At 40.9% G+C, this 15,234-nt stretch overlaps 2 protein-coding genes across 2 annotated transcripts; one reads left to right on the top strand and one right to left on the bottom strand.

Moving 5' to 3' along the window:
- Positions 1–73: 73 nt before the first annotated feature.
- On the bottom strand, positions 74–1,807 carry LOC117546636 (C-X-C chemokine receptor type 2-like). The gene is made up of 2 exons (XM_034216947.1): positions 1,705–1,807; positions 74–1,331 (listed from the first exon to the last, which is right to left on the bottom strand). The coding sequence occupies exon 2, from the start codon at positions 1,327–1,329 to the stop codon at positions 268–270; it is 1,062 nt and encodes a 353-aa protein (XP_034072838.1). The 5' UTR covers positions 1,330–1,331; positions 1,705–1,807; the 3' UTR covers positions 74–267.
- A 4,477-nt stretch (positions 1,808–6,284) lies between these two features.
- arpc2 (actin related protein 2/3 complex, subunit 2) lies at positions 6,285–14,380 on the top strand. The gene is made up of 10 exons (XM_034216956.1): positions 6,285–6,522; positions 7,869–7,903; positions 8,198–8,310; positions 10,979–11,024; positions 11,204–11,390; positions 11,630–11,723; positions 11,823–11,949; positions 12,032–12,132; positions 13,129–13,229; positions 13,908–14,380. The coding sequence occupies exons 1-10, from the start codon at positions 6,449–6,451 to the stop codon at positions 13,927–13,929; spliced, it is 900 nt and encodes a 299-aa protein (XP_034072847.1). The 5' UTR covers positions 6,285–6,448; the 3' UTR covers positions 13,930–14,380.
- The last annotated feature ends 854 nt before the right edge of the window (positions 14,381–15,234 follow it).

Here is a 15,234-nt window from a genome sequence, read left to right as displayed (position 1 = left end):
AACATTTCTGGAGTTTTACTGACAAACCAGCAGTATTTACAGTATATAACAGTTTTTACATACTTCACAGCATTTCAATAAACACAGAAACATTGGATTTATGAAAGTATAGTCACGGTGATTAAGAAGAAAATGAACATCAGATGCTGGAAAAGTGAGACGGTTCAATAGTAGACATGTAAACAACAGTACATTCAATAGATGGCAGCAGTGCAGCACAGAATGAAAGGAGAGAATTTGTGAAATATATTTGACTTGACTTGAAGTTTAGAGAATAGCTCCGTTGCCTTCTGAGGTCTGCGATGTGGACCTGCTGGTCCTAGACACCCGCTCCTGTCTGTTTTTCTGCTGAAAAAGCTGCATCATCTTCTTCCTGAACTTCTCTCCCACGAAGGCGTAGAGGACAGGGTTGATGCAGCTGTGGAACAGAGCCAGGCTGTTTGTTATCACCAAAGCCTGGTTAACTGACATCCTCAAAGCACAGTCAAAACTAATCAGATCCGTCCTCATGAGGATGTCCACAATCATGGTCGTGTGGTACGGCATCCAGCACAGCAGGAACATCACCACCACAGCTATGATGACCTTCATGGCCCGGTGCTTCCGGAAACCTCGACTTTGCAGCACCTTGGCGATGGTGACGCTGTAGCAATATATCATCACAAACAGAGGGAGCAAAAAGCCAAAAATATGGCGGAAACCGTGTGTGACATTCCTCCATGAGGTGGCGCTGCCGATGTCGAAGGTTTCGTGGCAGAGCATCCTCTCTGAGTCCGAGGCTTGCTTGAAGGCGTCGTTGAAAAGAGCGGGAAGAGCGAGGGCCCAACTGAAGGCCCAAACCGCCGCGCACAAGAGCCGGCTGCTCTTCCTCTGTCGAGTCCCGACGTTCTCACTCGCGTGCACGATCACCAGATAACGGTCGATGCTAATGCAGGCCAGGAAGAGGATGCTGGTGTAGAAGTTTGCATCAAAGGCGAGGTTGAGGAACTTGCACAGGAAGTCCCCAAAGATCCATCCTTTAAGCAACGCAATGGCCCAGAACGGGATGGTGAGGGCCATCAGACCGTCTGCTATCGTCAGGTGGAACAAGTACATGTCCGATGGAGTCAGCGCCTGTCTGCTGGTGCCGATCACCCATCCAACCAACAGGTTCCCCGGTATGGCCAGTAAAAAGATGGCTATGAGGATGAGACACAGCGTGAGAGCTGGTGTCGCAGGCAGCGGTTCTGTCTCACATGATAACGTATTTGGATCCACAACGTAGGGCGTTAGATTTTCATGGATGGTATAATTCGGAAATACTTCCTCATAGTTGAAGTAGAGCGACATGACTATAGGTGGAAAACAGATTGAGAGCATTAGATTATCATACAGTAGCAGCACATTCAACTTCTGCTAAACCAAGTTCTCTGAAGATAACACAGTGCCTATATATATACCATCATTTTTGGGGTGAAATATTCCTTTAAAAATATTTAGTAAAGCATTCAAACCCCTATGCTGCCTTCTCTCTTGCTCAGTAATTGATATATAGTTAAAAGAAAGGTATAGCGTCATGCAAAATTCAACTTAGAAAAGGTGCAAACAATAACAAAATGATGCACAATACTAGTTTTTGGAAGGGTCAAAGACAATTGGCCTTTATCTCTTTATAAAATAGTCTCCCTTTAACACATATGATAATAAACTAGTTCAGGCACTCACCTTTGGACTTTAAAGACGACCGCAGCTCTCCCCCTAAATGCCACTCAGTGTCCCTTTAAATGTTTTACGGAGAGTTGACCCAATGTCCAATGTTTCCTTACCCAATGTGTTACTGGATATATGTGTGTCAAATGTTTTTGCTGCAATACACCTTTCTTCAGGAACACATTTTGACATGTCACAATAAAAAAGCCTAAAGGTACTAATAGTGAAATTAATGATTGTTGCTGGATTCTCTTTAAAATAGAAGTAACGCAGAAGCAGAAATAAATGAATAGCCTGTTTTTGTGCTCCAATTCTTCTCAGGAATTGCCCTTTAAAAAAACATAGAACACTTTATCATAAATGCACATGAAATACAAGTAAAGAATTAACATTTTAAAGGGGGCTCTATGATACTCATTTTCAACCAGGTTTGGAAAACTATTTTCCCATTTATCCAAATGAATTAATGTTATCACAAATGCCACGTTCTCAAAACATCTCTAGTATTTATTGGATTTGGAAAAAGACATCTTATAGAATTTCAACAGTACAAATTCCTTTAGGGCTTTACGACTTAATATCTCAGATGAACTGAATGATACACTGATACTTATTTTTGCCCTGAAAGCATATTTTACAAACAACTAACTCTAACTCAAAAGATGTTCCGGATACAACTTCACATGACCTGGTCTCAAGTCATTGGGTAACTAGGCGTGTGTGTGTGTGTGTGTGTGTGTGTGTGTGTGTGTGTGTGTGTGTGTGTGTGTGTGTGTGTGTGTGTGTGTGTGTGTGTGTGTGTGTGTGTGTGTGGTGTGTGTGTGTGTGTGTGTGTGTGTGGTGTGTGTGCGTATGTGTGTGTGTGTGTTGTGGGTGTGTGTGCGTGTGTGTGTGTGTATGTGTGTGTGTGTGTGTGTGTGCGTGTGTGTGTGCGTGCGTGTGTGTGTGTGTGTGTGTTACCAAACGTAAGGTGTTTTATTGTGAGTGACATTTTCAGGAAATGAGTTAGGTGTTTTTTTTCTCATTCTTACTGTTGCATAAGTCCAGCATTGTTCCCCTGTTTTTTTCCCCATACTGAGAGTCCTGCTTTAATAAGTTACCAGGTGTTCTGTTTTAATAAATGAAGTTAAAGTAAGAGTGCAGAGAAAATGTGGTAAAACTAATGCTAGTTGGCAGTAATTGCTTAAGTTAGACTTCATAAATCCCGATATATTCAAAACTGTTGTAATTTTTGATACCCATGCCTCGGTCGGACAACGCAGAGCCAACCTATTGCACAGTTGAATGTTTATTAAACTAACTGCAATGGATTCTGAAGTTCACTGGGTGTCATTGATTCATATGTTTGCTTGTCTGCAATTCAGCAAAAATATTTGTCTTCTTTTGTCAGGTTGATGCAACAGCCTCTTAAAATGTCCGTGCACTTTCCTGGTAATGACAGAGGAGGAAGCTGATGAAAGGGCCACACTGACGCACCTCTCCTTTGAATTAATCTTCCTATTATACACACATGCATTTCCAAACATTTGGACTACCTATGTTGCAAATGTATTATCTTTTCAATTTACACACGGCATCTATTGCACGTCTGTCCGTCCTGGGAGAGGGATCCCTCCTCTGTTGCTCTCCCTGAGGTTTCTCCCATTTTTCCCTTTAAACTGTGGGTTTTCTTCGGAAGTTTTTCCTTGTACGATGCGAGGGTCTAAGGACAGAGGGTCTAAGGACAGAGGGTCTAAGGACAGAGGGTGTCGTATTGTCATACTGATATTTTGTACAAACTGTGAAGTCCACTGAGACAAATGTAACATTTGTGATATTGGGCTATAAATAAACATTGATTGATTGATTGATTGATCCTTTATAAAGTCAAACTAAATGTGTGCCTAGACACAAAATAACTCCTCTTCCTCCCCCTTTTGGCTCAGTAAATAACTTTATTCCGGTGGTGAGAGTAGAAAATTGCACAATATTTAACATTTCACCCCTCCAGCTGTCTCATAACGAAGACTTAAAGGCTCCACAAATGACAACAGTGTCTTGTGTCCATCCTCCGTCAGGAAGCATGACTGTCCCCCAACCAGCATGGCCGGTTTTTAATTTTTAGCGTAATCATCATCACCGCAAAGATTTACAGTTCAAATCAAATGAACCGAGGGAATAAAGTCTGTTTTGTTCAAAGTTCTGTAATACAAATAAAAAAGAATGCAGATTAATTATAAGAATTCAGGATTTATTGGTATATTTAAACAACTCCACTACAGAAATACAATATAACTTTTATAAAACTACATTAAGTTCTGAGCTTCTCCCTTTAAAACATACTTAATTACAATATAAATTAGCTGGATGTAAGAAAAAACGTTTTCTTCTAATACCAGAGTGTTTTTGTTAGACCCTTAAAAAGTGTCAAGTATGACAGCATTTGAATGATCTGGCTGATAGTCCGTGACTGGGTTGCAGAAACAATGCTGTTTTGGACGTAATATGGTCGGTGTTTACATTAGCATCGCTAACACTCAGAGCTAACCTGTACTGGAGAGCATGTGTGTGAAGAAGCAGGAAATAAAAAGGAACTCACCTTGTGGTATAACCGGCAAGAGAGAAAGCCTTTGAGCTCCATACTGTTTCAGAAATAATCCTTGATCATCCATGATATGGCGTTTCATCACGGCAGTATTTAGTTTAGACAGTAGCTGCCGGGTCCCGCATGAGCTCAGCCCCCTCCCTTTTTTATTTTTTATCAATTTTTTTTGGTTTTAAAGCTTTATACATAAAATCAGCACTTTTGAAACAGGAAGTGAAATAGAGGGATATGACGCATGGCTAGAATGGGTGATCTGTTTGATATTTTGAGCTAAACATTTCATAGACATGTTTTTTATATATTTTTAAATATCTGAGACCTATGCTATTGCCTACAAATAGCATGATAGGTGCACTTTAATATTTATTTGTTTTTGGCATTATTTTTACAGTAGTTCCTTAATTACGTATTTGAACTTTTCTTTTATCGGAATGCTCGATCTGAAATGCTCAAAATTGACGAGCTGTCATGCATGTCAGTCAAACCAGTGTTATGTGTTGAGTTGCTGATTAAAGCCTTTACTTTCATAGATGACAATTAGGACATGCCATGTAGTCTGACACCTGTAATATTGTACTACTCCTAATACTTCTCATGTTAAAGGAAAATACATGACGTTGTTTACTCTGTTTTAGTTTGACAGGTGAGAACAGCAGTTTCATTTATCTATTTGAATACATATAATTATGAGTAAACCACAACAATTACCAAAAATCAAGTGACTTTTGGTGCATACAGGAATCTGTTGACTTTTAAAATCTGTCCAGGGACTACAGATGAAAAATAGCCTCTCGGCTAACTCTGGCACATTTACAGAAATGTTCATTAATGTGCACTGTCCCTGTTAAATAAATGAATAAATAAATAAATATAAATAAATAAATCCGGGCCAATGCTGATGTGACTATTAAATGTAAAATATTTAATTGAGGCCTAAGTAGTTAGAAGAGCAATAATTAAAAAGTTAAAAGTTCAAGAAGAAAGCAAATAATGTCAGTGTAGAGGGCTTTGTTAAAATCAATATATGAATTATGATCTGAATAAATATGTTTTTGAAGAAGCAATAACCTGTTTTGTATAGCAGTATTTGGACATGGTGATGCAAAACAGCACAACAACGTAGTCAATCTCCGTCATCCATTCATTTAATAGCTGAACAGTTTATTTTGATAAATTCTACCCCTCTATCTTCACAGCTTTCCACTTTATTTATTTTAATCAAGTTTTATTTATTCAAGTACTTTGCAATAGTATACACTATACTTGGTTTTTCGTATATATCCAGATTTCATGTACATAATGTTCCATATCTTATCGTATAATATATATCTTTTTTATATTTAATTTTTGTTTTGTTTGTTTTTCTTACTTTGTAATCTTCTTTAACTGTGTTTTATGTATGCACCATGTACATCAAGGCAAATTCCTCACATGTTAAGACCATAGAGGCAGGGGCGGTTCTAGGGGGGCAGGGGGGGCCCCCCAAACACTGACCTCTGACCCCCCTGTGGCCCCCCTAACAATGAAAAGTTTTTTGTTTTTTTTAAATGTATATTTTCTGGTACTCGGTTTGCCAAAAAACCGCAGGATTTTGTTGCTGTAATGTGAGATTGTGCAGACACCCTTATGTAAAGTAGAGATGTAACTGTTTATTGCCTTTATTTTTATATAAATATGGTGTTAGTGCAAACATTGCACTATAACTTAAGCTGAAGCTAACAGTAATAACTATAAGATATATCTGAAATAAATAAGTGTACTGAAACAAATACCAATAACTGTATTGCATTGTTTTCTTATGCGCAATTACTTCATACTGTCTAGTTCTCTTTTTCGTCCTGCATTTATTGTGCCCCCCTCAGAAAATAACTGGCCCCCCCAGTCAAATTGGTCTAGAACCGCCACTGCATAGAGGTTTAAACCTACTTGGCAAATAACCTGTTTCTGATTTTGACAAATATCCTAGTTAGGAATTAACGACAGGCATCCTTGCGATCCCCTCATCTGTTGGGGTCCTGATTGTAAAATACGCGGAAGTGGCAGGCGGAAGTAGCCTCGACGGAAGCGGTTCGGTCTGTCAAGGGAGGAAACAAATTAGCAGAATTTGACACAAAGCGGTTAATCCCACCTAAAAGCACCGATCTTCCCCCTTTCCTCGCACCGGTGTCCGCCGCCATGATCCTGTTAGAGATCAATAACCGCATCATAGAGGAGACGCTGTCGCTGAAGTTTGACGGCGCGTCCAACGGGTGAGAAATCATTGTTACACCTGGCTAGCATTGAGCTAACGACAGCTAGCTTCCCCTTTAGCTTTCTGACGAAGATGAAGCTGCTTTTAATGAAGCACAGCGGTGTACGGATGCAGCTTCGCACAAGTCAGCTAATTGGTCGCATTTGTTGTGAAAATTACCGAAATATAACACCGTGAATGATCTGGCTGATAGTCCGTGACTGGGTTGCCTAAAGCTGGGGTGTGTCTGCTGACCACGGGCAGTGTTGTGACACCATTTGCAACCCCTATTATCATTTGTTATCTCCCCTGGCTGCTTTCCCAGAATCCCTGGGTGTAAAATATAGAATATATTGTATTATTATGCAACTAATTACCCTACAAATGTTAAATTAAACGTTTTACGAGGTTGCATATCATTAACAGTAGCTAGCAGACCGCAGTGTGTGTGGTTAAGCTTCGTTAACAATGGACTGCTGGATATCCTGATGTCAAACCACAACATTAAACATGACAACAACTCAGGGCTGGAAATGTGAAATTATAGTTGGTTGATTCTATTAAATGAAGTCTTATCTGATTGACCCGTTAGCGGCTACATGTTAGCTAACCATCGGCCCTCTGCAGCTTCCGCATTCCTGTAGTCAAGCTGAGTCTAGTCTGAGCTGCTGCAGCTCCTTCCAGTTTGGACAAGCTGCTGGAGAAACCCCTGAGTAAAAGTCCAAATGTAACTGAGAGTCCCCTTGATAGTGTTCTGCTGGTTTAAGAAAAGACGGTTTTGTCAAGGTGATTCATTAAGAAATCCATGTTAAAATGAAATCAGAGCATGAAGAAATGTGATTAACTGTCATTGTTTTTGTGGCAGATGTTGCATCCAGGGCTGCAACAACTATGTCCATAACAGATTCATTATTTTCTCAATTGAATAGCTACTTCGATACAATGAAATATCCCAAATTATGGATGCAAAAGGGAAAATGTCATATTCATGTAACAAATAGGCTTACCATACTTATCATATATATCGTTGACCCCTGAATTAAATCAAAATCATATAATGGCAGACTTTATGATACCTGCAAATATTGTATTACTATTTTATGAATATTGTTTAAACGCCAAGTCGTTTTAGTGTCTAAAATGTCAAAGTATGCTGATTATACCTTTCTAAATCGTGTAAGGCCTTAAAAAGACAAGCAATTCCTCACAATTGAGAAGCTAGAAGTTATTTGTGATTGCTATTTGCACTTTAAACTTTTTAAAGTGTCATTTGTTGATATTCTGAGGGATCATTTTGACAGAGATTGCATGTACATAATATGTAAATTCCTCCTTATGCCTCATCCTTCTTTTCTCTCCTTGCAGCAACAAGCCAGAGGGCCTCGATGTGACGTTTGCAGGTGAGGTTATATCTTATCTCTCTCAAAATATTTTCTTTTTAGCTGTGCTGTCACTGCAGTGATTATGCAAATCAACCCAGTTGCCCACGCTCAGTCCTGCCAGTAATCGCTGCTAGATAACACTAAATGTTACATCACACATGTCGAATTGACTGAAATAATCTTAAATACAGGAATGCATTGAGGTGGCTAATTAAGTTGTTAAAAATCGAGCCAAGTTGCCATAAAGATAGGGGTTAGGAGGTTGTCTGTCATTATCCACCTGCAGTATTTTAATGTTTTTCTCTGCTGCAGACTTCGATGGGGTCCTGTACCACATCTCCAACCCCAACGGGGAGAAGACCAAAGTGATGGTCAGCATCTCCCTGAAGTTCTACAAGGAGCTGCAGGAGCATGGGGCTGACGAGGTATGACATGTGGGAGCTACACAAATAAACCCCCTGCAAAATATTCCATGTGCATGTCCAGAGTTGCTTTCATTATATACATTTGATTATTAAGATCATTTCTGCTGTCACCATGCAAGCTGCTGCAACACTTGAATAGGCAAACGTGCTGATGAGCTTGATTTCTGTCTGATTTGGTGTGAAAATGAGTATTAAAAAGTCAGAATGAGGTCATGATTGCTATCTGCACACACACCTCTGCACAGAGGCTCTGTTGCCATGTAAGGAAGAAAGCAGCTGCGGAGGCTTCTGGTAGAAACAGGAAGTGTGTGTGACTCACACCAGCCGAGGAAATGCTGACTGTGTGTGTGTGTGTGTGTGTGTGTGTGTGTGTGTGTGTGTGTGTGTGTGTGTGTGTGTGTGTGTGTGTGTGTGTGTGTGTGTGTGTGTGTGTGTGTGTGTGTGTGTGTGTGTGTGTGTGTGTGTGTGTGTGTGTGTGTGTGTGTGTGTGTGTGTGTGTGTGTGTGTGTGTGTGTGTGTGTGTGTGTGTGTGTGTGTGTGTGTGTGTGTGTGTGTGTGTGTGTGTGTGTGTGTGTGTGTGTGTGTGTGTGTGTGTGTGTGTGTGTGTGTGTGTGTGTGTGTGTGTGTGTGTGTGTGTGTGTGTGTGTGTGTGTGTGTGTGTGTGTGTGTGTGTGTGTGTGTGTGTGTGGACTTCCTCCTTGTTCCCTAAAACTGTAGAGCAGAGGGATAAAAGAATCCTATTCAGACTGTAGTCCGGAAATGTTGAGTACCATAAAAGTTTTAGGTTAGAAATGTATAGTACGGGTCCCCAGCATATAGAAACTGCTGGATGCTAACTTGCATATGTTGAGTAATTTGCACAATTTGGACAAGTTGCATTGATTAGAATGAATTCCCATTATAGCTAGGGATGCTCCGATCGACCGATATTCACTGTCTGCCGATCGATCGGTGCTCTCTATAAAGGCCGGTCAGGAGAGCCAATCACATGACGTAAAATACATGACACTTTTCTCTGTGCGCGGCAAGACAAGCTCGCCAAAATGGCTTCACCAGTCTGGCAGTATTTTAAGGTGTCCGAAAAAGACAATAAAATAGCAGTAAGCAGAAATCCTGCCAAAATTCCCGATCGGAGCATCCCTAATTATAGCCAATGTGGAAAATAGTGAAAAAATGGTTTGGACAATTTTGGAGTGGTTCTGGGGGGTTATCGAGTCAATTTCTGACATTTCCCGTATCAAACATGGCACTTTTCCCCAGAAAATGCCACTATTTGTACTCCTGGTGGGCTAACTTTGATTAAGTTTGGGAGATTTAGATTTAGGCGACTCTGGATCATTTAGATTGGACAGATTGCTTATTTATTTGAAAAAGATTTTGTCCGCAGTAGAGATAATAATTCGTTCGTCTTGTGCTCTCTATATCCAATGGTTGCGACACTACTCACGGTAATCAAAATCAGCCCACCAAGAGTACAAATATGGCCACTTTCTGGTTAGAGCTGAACGAAAAGAGGAAGAATACTTTACTCTATTCCATTATCGCTAGGGTTGGGAACCGAAACTCGGTTCCAGATAAGAACCGATAAGAAAATGCCGGGTACCGGGTACCCATACAAAATACACAATTTCGGTTCTGCTTAACGGTTCCTAAACGCGGTAGACCCTGTATTCCAGCGGGTCCGTCTGTACCGTGGTGCTGCGGTGACCCGGTGGAATACAGGGCGGACCTGGAGAATCACAGAACGGCCGGTCGTCAGCGGGCCGTTGACGGCCAGCTCGGTACGCTGACGGCCGGCACCGCCCTTCATTTTTTTAAACGGCATCATATAAATTGCGCTGACAGGCAACAGAGGTCCACAGTTGCCCCGCAGCGATGCTCCCCCGCCCTCCCGTAGACATTTCACGAGCTCAGTCACTTCATAACACCAAAGATAGGTCGCGGTAAACACTCTGAAGTGAGGCTCCACTACACTAAAAAAGAAAAAGAAAAGGCAAAGTGTAATGCCTGTTAATAGCTTGCCACAGGCATAGCTCAGTTAAAATAAAGCACAGCTATTGTGCAATACATTTGTATTGCATGTATATTTTTTAGTAACAATTTCAGTTAAAGCTTTTAAGAATAAATATATTTTTGTTATCTAAACGTTTGACCTCTTTATTTTACAATTTTGGAATCGAAACGGGGAATCGATAAGAACCGGAATCGATAAGCAGAACCGGAATCGAAATCGGAATCGATAACTTTCAAACGATACCCATCCCTAATTATCGCCCATAGCGCAGATATAACATTTGCATATTACTGCAAAGTCTTTTTCGCTGCATTCCTCAGCGACGGGTATCCATCAGAGGGGCCCCTCTTGTTAAAGTACATACCTCCCCTCCTCCTACAGTGTAAAGCTTTTGTTGGATAGACAGTTTGTTTCTATCTCTGCTTTTTGTTGACATGTCTGCAATTATCTTACCTTTTCTCTTTTCCCGCATCAAAGTATCATCACCTTGCAAAATCAAGCCAATTTTCAAAAGCTTTTACCGTCCCGTTGTGCTTTATTTAGTCAAACGCAGCCTAAGATTTAGTCTTTCAAATGTTTATCCTGGTTTTCTTTTGCTGTTTTGTCATGTTTTCTGGTGAACTACTTCAAATAAGTGCCGTTTGTTAATTACAGCTGCTCAAGAGGATCTATGGAGACTTCCTGGTTTCAACAGAGGATGGTAAGTTCTCACAAATATACTGCTAACATTTTAAAATCACCACATGGTTTCTCTGTTCCTCATTTCTACAACATCTTTTCCAAGTAGTTGTTAGCTTGTTCCTCTCTCAGAAAAACTCAAATTTAAAAGTGTCAGATTTTGTACAATCTCTAATAAGTGTCGCTCCGTTTCCTCCCCAGGCTACAACGTGTCCCTGCTCTACGACCTGGATGCGCTACCAGCCAATAAAGAGGAGGTGATCCACCAGGCGGGGATGCTGAAGAGGAACTGCTTCGCCTCCGTGTTCGAGAAGTACTTCAAGTTTCAGGAAGAGGGCAAGGAGGGCGAGGAGAGGGCCGTGGTCCACTACAGAGACGATGAGTCCATGTACGTGGGAGCTTTTCAGTTTCAGAGGCCTAACACAAACCGTGACGTTTCCCTAGACCTCACCAATACTTTTGTTGCCTTAATTAAATTAAACGGTTCTTTATGTAGCGCTTTATCCAGTCTTTACAACCCCTTGAAGGGCTTTACATATACAGCTGTCACCCATTCACACAGTCACACAGAAGTCATGGAGGAATTGAGCTATTTTTATTTTTTCAAACCGTGTTTCTTTCTCTCAGGTATCTGGAGGCTAAGAAAGACAGAGTGACGGTGGTGTTCAGCACGGTGTTCAAAGACGACGACGATGTCATCATCGGCAAAGTCTTCATGCAGGTGTGTGAGGCCACGTGCATATAACAGTGTTCTTTTTTTTATATCTCTTGTTTAATATTAAAGTTTAAAAACATATATTTGTAAATGTACCCCCTGTAGGAGTTCAAAGAGGGTCGGAGAGCCAGCCACACGGCCCCCCAGGTGCTGTTCAGCCACCGGGAGCCCCCGCTGGAGCTGAAGGACACGGACGCCGCTGTCGGGGACAACATCGGATACATCACCTTCGGTCAGTGCGCGTCAAACATCAGCTGGAGCTCTTCTAACTGATCTACCTATCATATACTGACGCTCTGCTTTAATGTTCACAGTCCTGTTCCCTCGTCACACCAATGCCAATGCCAGAGACAACACCATCAACCTCATCCACACCTTCAGGGACTACCTGCACTACCACATAAAGTGCTCCAAGGTCAGTGACACCTCACCACAACAGAATCATGGAGCAGTAGTCATTTCAGCTACATCTAAATATGGACTAGTGCATATTCAAATCGCAGGAAGCCCAATATTTGTTAAATATCAGTTAAAAGGCTTTATATGAAGTATTGTAGAGCTTCAGAGATGTCCTGGCTTACAAATTGTATCATAAAGGTTTCAAAATACATTTGTTTAAATGTAATATCAGTCAAAAATGGTGCAGCCGTATCTATTGTTAATTTTTTTATATTATAAGGTCTTTGTCTTTAATACTAGGAGTGCACAAGATGGAGATGGATCTCGATATAGCTTTGAAGTAAAGGAAATCACACGCTCTAAATGTTTGAACTTTCAGAAAGTTCAAATACTGTCAACCCAGGATGCAAAACAAGTCATAAAACCTTTTGTAAAGTTCATCCCAGCCTCTTTAGTGTAACTCTCACGGTAGAAAGTCTGCCCATGAGGGGAGATCAAACAGAGTCCAGACTGGTGGCGACGCTCTCTGCCACCTCAACTCATCATACAGGTTTTCTGATAGCGCGCGTGGGCATCACTGTACACTTAAAAACAAGATATGGAGACTAAAACCTAATTAAAGCCGTTCTTCGCATGACGCATGACAGGGGATTGTTTTCGGCTCTTGAGTTATTCTTTAGGGGCGGTGGTGGCAAAGTCGATGGGGGACTTGGCTTGGCAACTGGAAGGTCACCGGTTCAAGTCCCTGCAAGACCAAGTGCTATCGAGGTGTCCCTGAGCAAGGCACCGTTCCCCACACTGCTCCCCGGGCGCCGTTCAAAATGGCAGCACACTGCTCCTAACACAGGATGGGTCAAATGCAGAGAAACAATTTCCCCACGAGGGATTAATAAAAGTCCATCTTATCTTATCTTATCTTTAACCGCCGGCAGCCGGAGCCTTACTTGATGGATTAATGAGTGGTTGAAGCATTGTAAAAACACCTGCTATTGTCTCCACATGTCCTCCGCAGGCCTACATCCACACACGCATGAGGGCCAAGACGTCAGAGTTCCTCAAGGTGCTGAACCGCGCTCGCCCCGACGCCGAGAAGAAGGAGATGAAGACCATGTCGTGAGTAGTCCCCCACCTCTCGATTCTACACTATTCCTCAGATTAAAAGGCAGAAGGAAAAACAAGATTTGTTAGTTTTGACAGATTTCTTCGTCTCATCATTAGTGGTTTTCTTTTATGCCATTTGAGGATTTTCTTACAGACTTATTAATTATTCAATGTGTTACAGCCTCCTCTTGCACTGTTCAGATCCTAAATAAGGACTTGTAATGCTATTTAATTATTTCAGAAGAGAACAATACTACCACATTCAGCTCTGAGACACTATCATTGCATTATTTTCTGTGTGTTTTTGAAGTGTGTCCGTGTTTTTGCAGTGTTTGAAGTGAGTCAGAAAGGAATTTTTACAGCTTGACATATTCAGTTTTTTAGCCCCTTATCTCTGAAATAATTGGGAAATATAAAGTGCTTATACACAGAGTCTTTGTTCTGTAGTTAATGTGCAACTGGAAGAAGAGAACCCCCAGTAGACGCTTTTATCGTGAGTTTCGAAGAGGGAGAAAGACTTCACATGAAATCTGAGATTGGCTTCAGTGAAACACATGTTTGTTGATTTAGAAAACGTTGGTATCACTTCCTGTAGGGAATTGACTACAACACAAACCTGTAAAACTGGTTTCTATTTGTGTGATTGACTCCTTTCCGTGGTATTTATCGTGTGTTTGTTTTGCTTTTCAGTGGAAAGACGTTCTCCCGCTGAGGCCGGCCCACCAGAGAAATCTAAACCCCTGTGGACACGCCCAGACGCGCTACACGCCTCAAACGCCACATCGGACAGGACCACAGGACGCCTCCAAATGTCCCCGCCCAGCCTCCGTACATGTCCCGTCTTTTCTTTCTTTTTTATGAATAATAATGTCGGCCCTGCTTAGGGAGAGCCTCGGCTCGAGATAAATGGAAAAGGGTATTCCTTGCTTTGCCTAGTTAAAGAGAATTATTAGTCCTATATAAATATATATGAAAAAAAATGAAATTTTTGATACGATATCTTTTACTCCATTTGGTACTCTTGCTTGCCCCTCAACCCCCTCACCATGCAGTATCCACTCATCGGATGATTTCAACCCCCCCTCTCCTCCTCTCTGTGCTTCATGTCGTCTGTACCATTGTCATTTGAAAAAAATAAAATAAATCACTCTTACAAAAAAGTATCTCTGGCAGAAGACATTTTGTTATTCTTTCACAACCACTTCTGTTCTTTGGTTCTCTGTCCTATGTCCTCTGCCAATATAGTATACAAGTTTAAGAAATAATAACTACATGATGGTTTTGAGCATAAACTGAGCTGTACACTGGAAATGCTCAACAAAGTCTTTCAAAACTATTTTCAAAATACTTTTGACAGTGACATTTGGGCACTTTTTCTCTAGTAAATAATGACTTGTTTCAAATGCAAGTCAATCTGTTCACTAGGAGTACCATACATATAAGTGTGCAGTTTTTGCATTCATACTACTAAATAGAATTTAAAGTTATATTTAACGTCTGTCTAAATCATAATTTATACAAAAGTATTCCTGCTTGAGAAACATTGCAAGTATACATGTTGGTTTCAAGGTCTTTATAAAGTGGTTTTCAAATATATACAATATATTCCTTAGATTTCTAGTTTGAATGTTTACTGTAGTGTTTTTGACAAGATCATGATATTTCTTGAGAATTTAAAAACGAAATGGTGCCTAAATGGTGCCAATGAAATATATTCCATTGTGCAGTGACATTTCTGCACTCTTTCAAGTCATCATTTGTTCAACCCAAACTAGACTTGTCTAAATCATGTTTTATGCAAAAGTCGCCCTGCTTGAGAAACAATGCTGCTCAATGTATCAAAGGAGAGGAAATAAAACAAGGCTGGGCGTTTTATTTTCAAATCATTTATTGAGTGACAAACTTTAAGTAGCTTCACAGGTTTATAGTAGGTTATATATTATAACTCAGGCTTTGGTCTTTTCACCCTCACCCTGTTTTTCTTCCTTGGGCTTCTCATCTTTATTCTCGTCAGAGG

Source organism: Gymnodraco acuticeps, unplaced genomic scaffold, assembly GCF_902827175.1.
Source record: "Gymnodraco acuticeps unplaced genomic scaffold, fGymAcu1.1, whole genome shotgun sequence".
Lineage (NCBI taxonomy): Eukaryota > Metazoa > Chordata > Actinopteri > Perciformes > Bathydraconidae > Gymnodraco > Gymnodraco acuticeps.
This window is presented reverse-complemented; position numbering and strand designations above follow the sequence as displayed.

Coding starts and splice junctions, on each gene's coding strand:
- LOC117546636 (XM_034216947.1), bottom strand. CDS start 1,329: ATGTCGCTCTACTTCAACTATGAGGAAGTATTTCCGAATTATACCATC.
- arpc2 (XM_034216956.1), top strand. CDS start 6,449: ATGATCCTGTTAGAGATCAATAACCGCATCATAGAGGAGACGCTGTCG. Junction 8,311..10,978: donor AGGAGCATGGGGCTGACGAG/GTATGACATGTG, acceptor TGTTAATTACAG/CTGCTCAAGAGGATCTATGG. Junction 11,391..11,629: donor TACAGAGACGATGAGTCCAT/GTACGTGGGAGC, acceptor TCTTTCTCTCAG/GTATCTGGAGGCTAAGAAAG.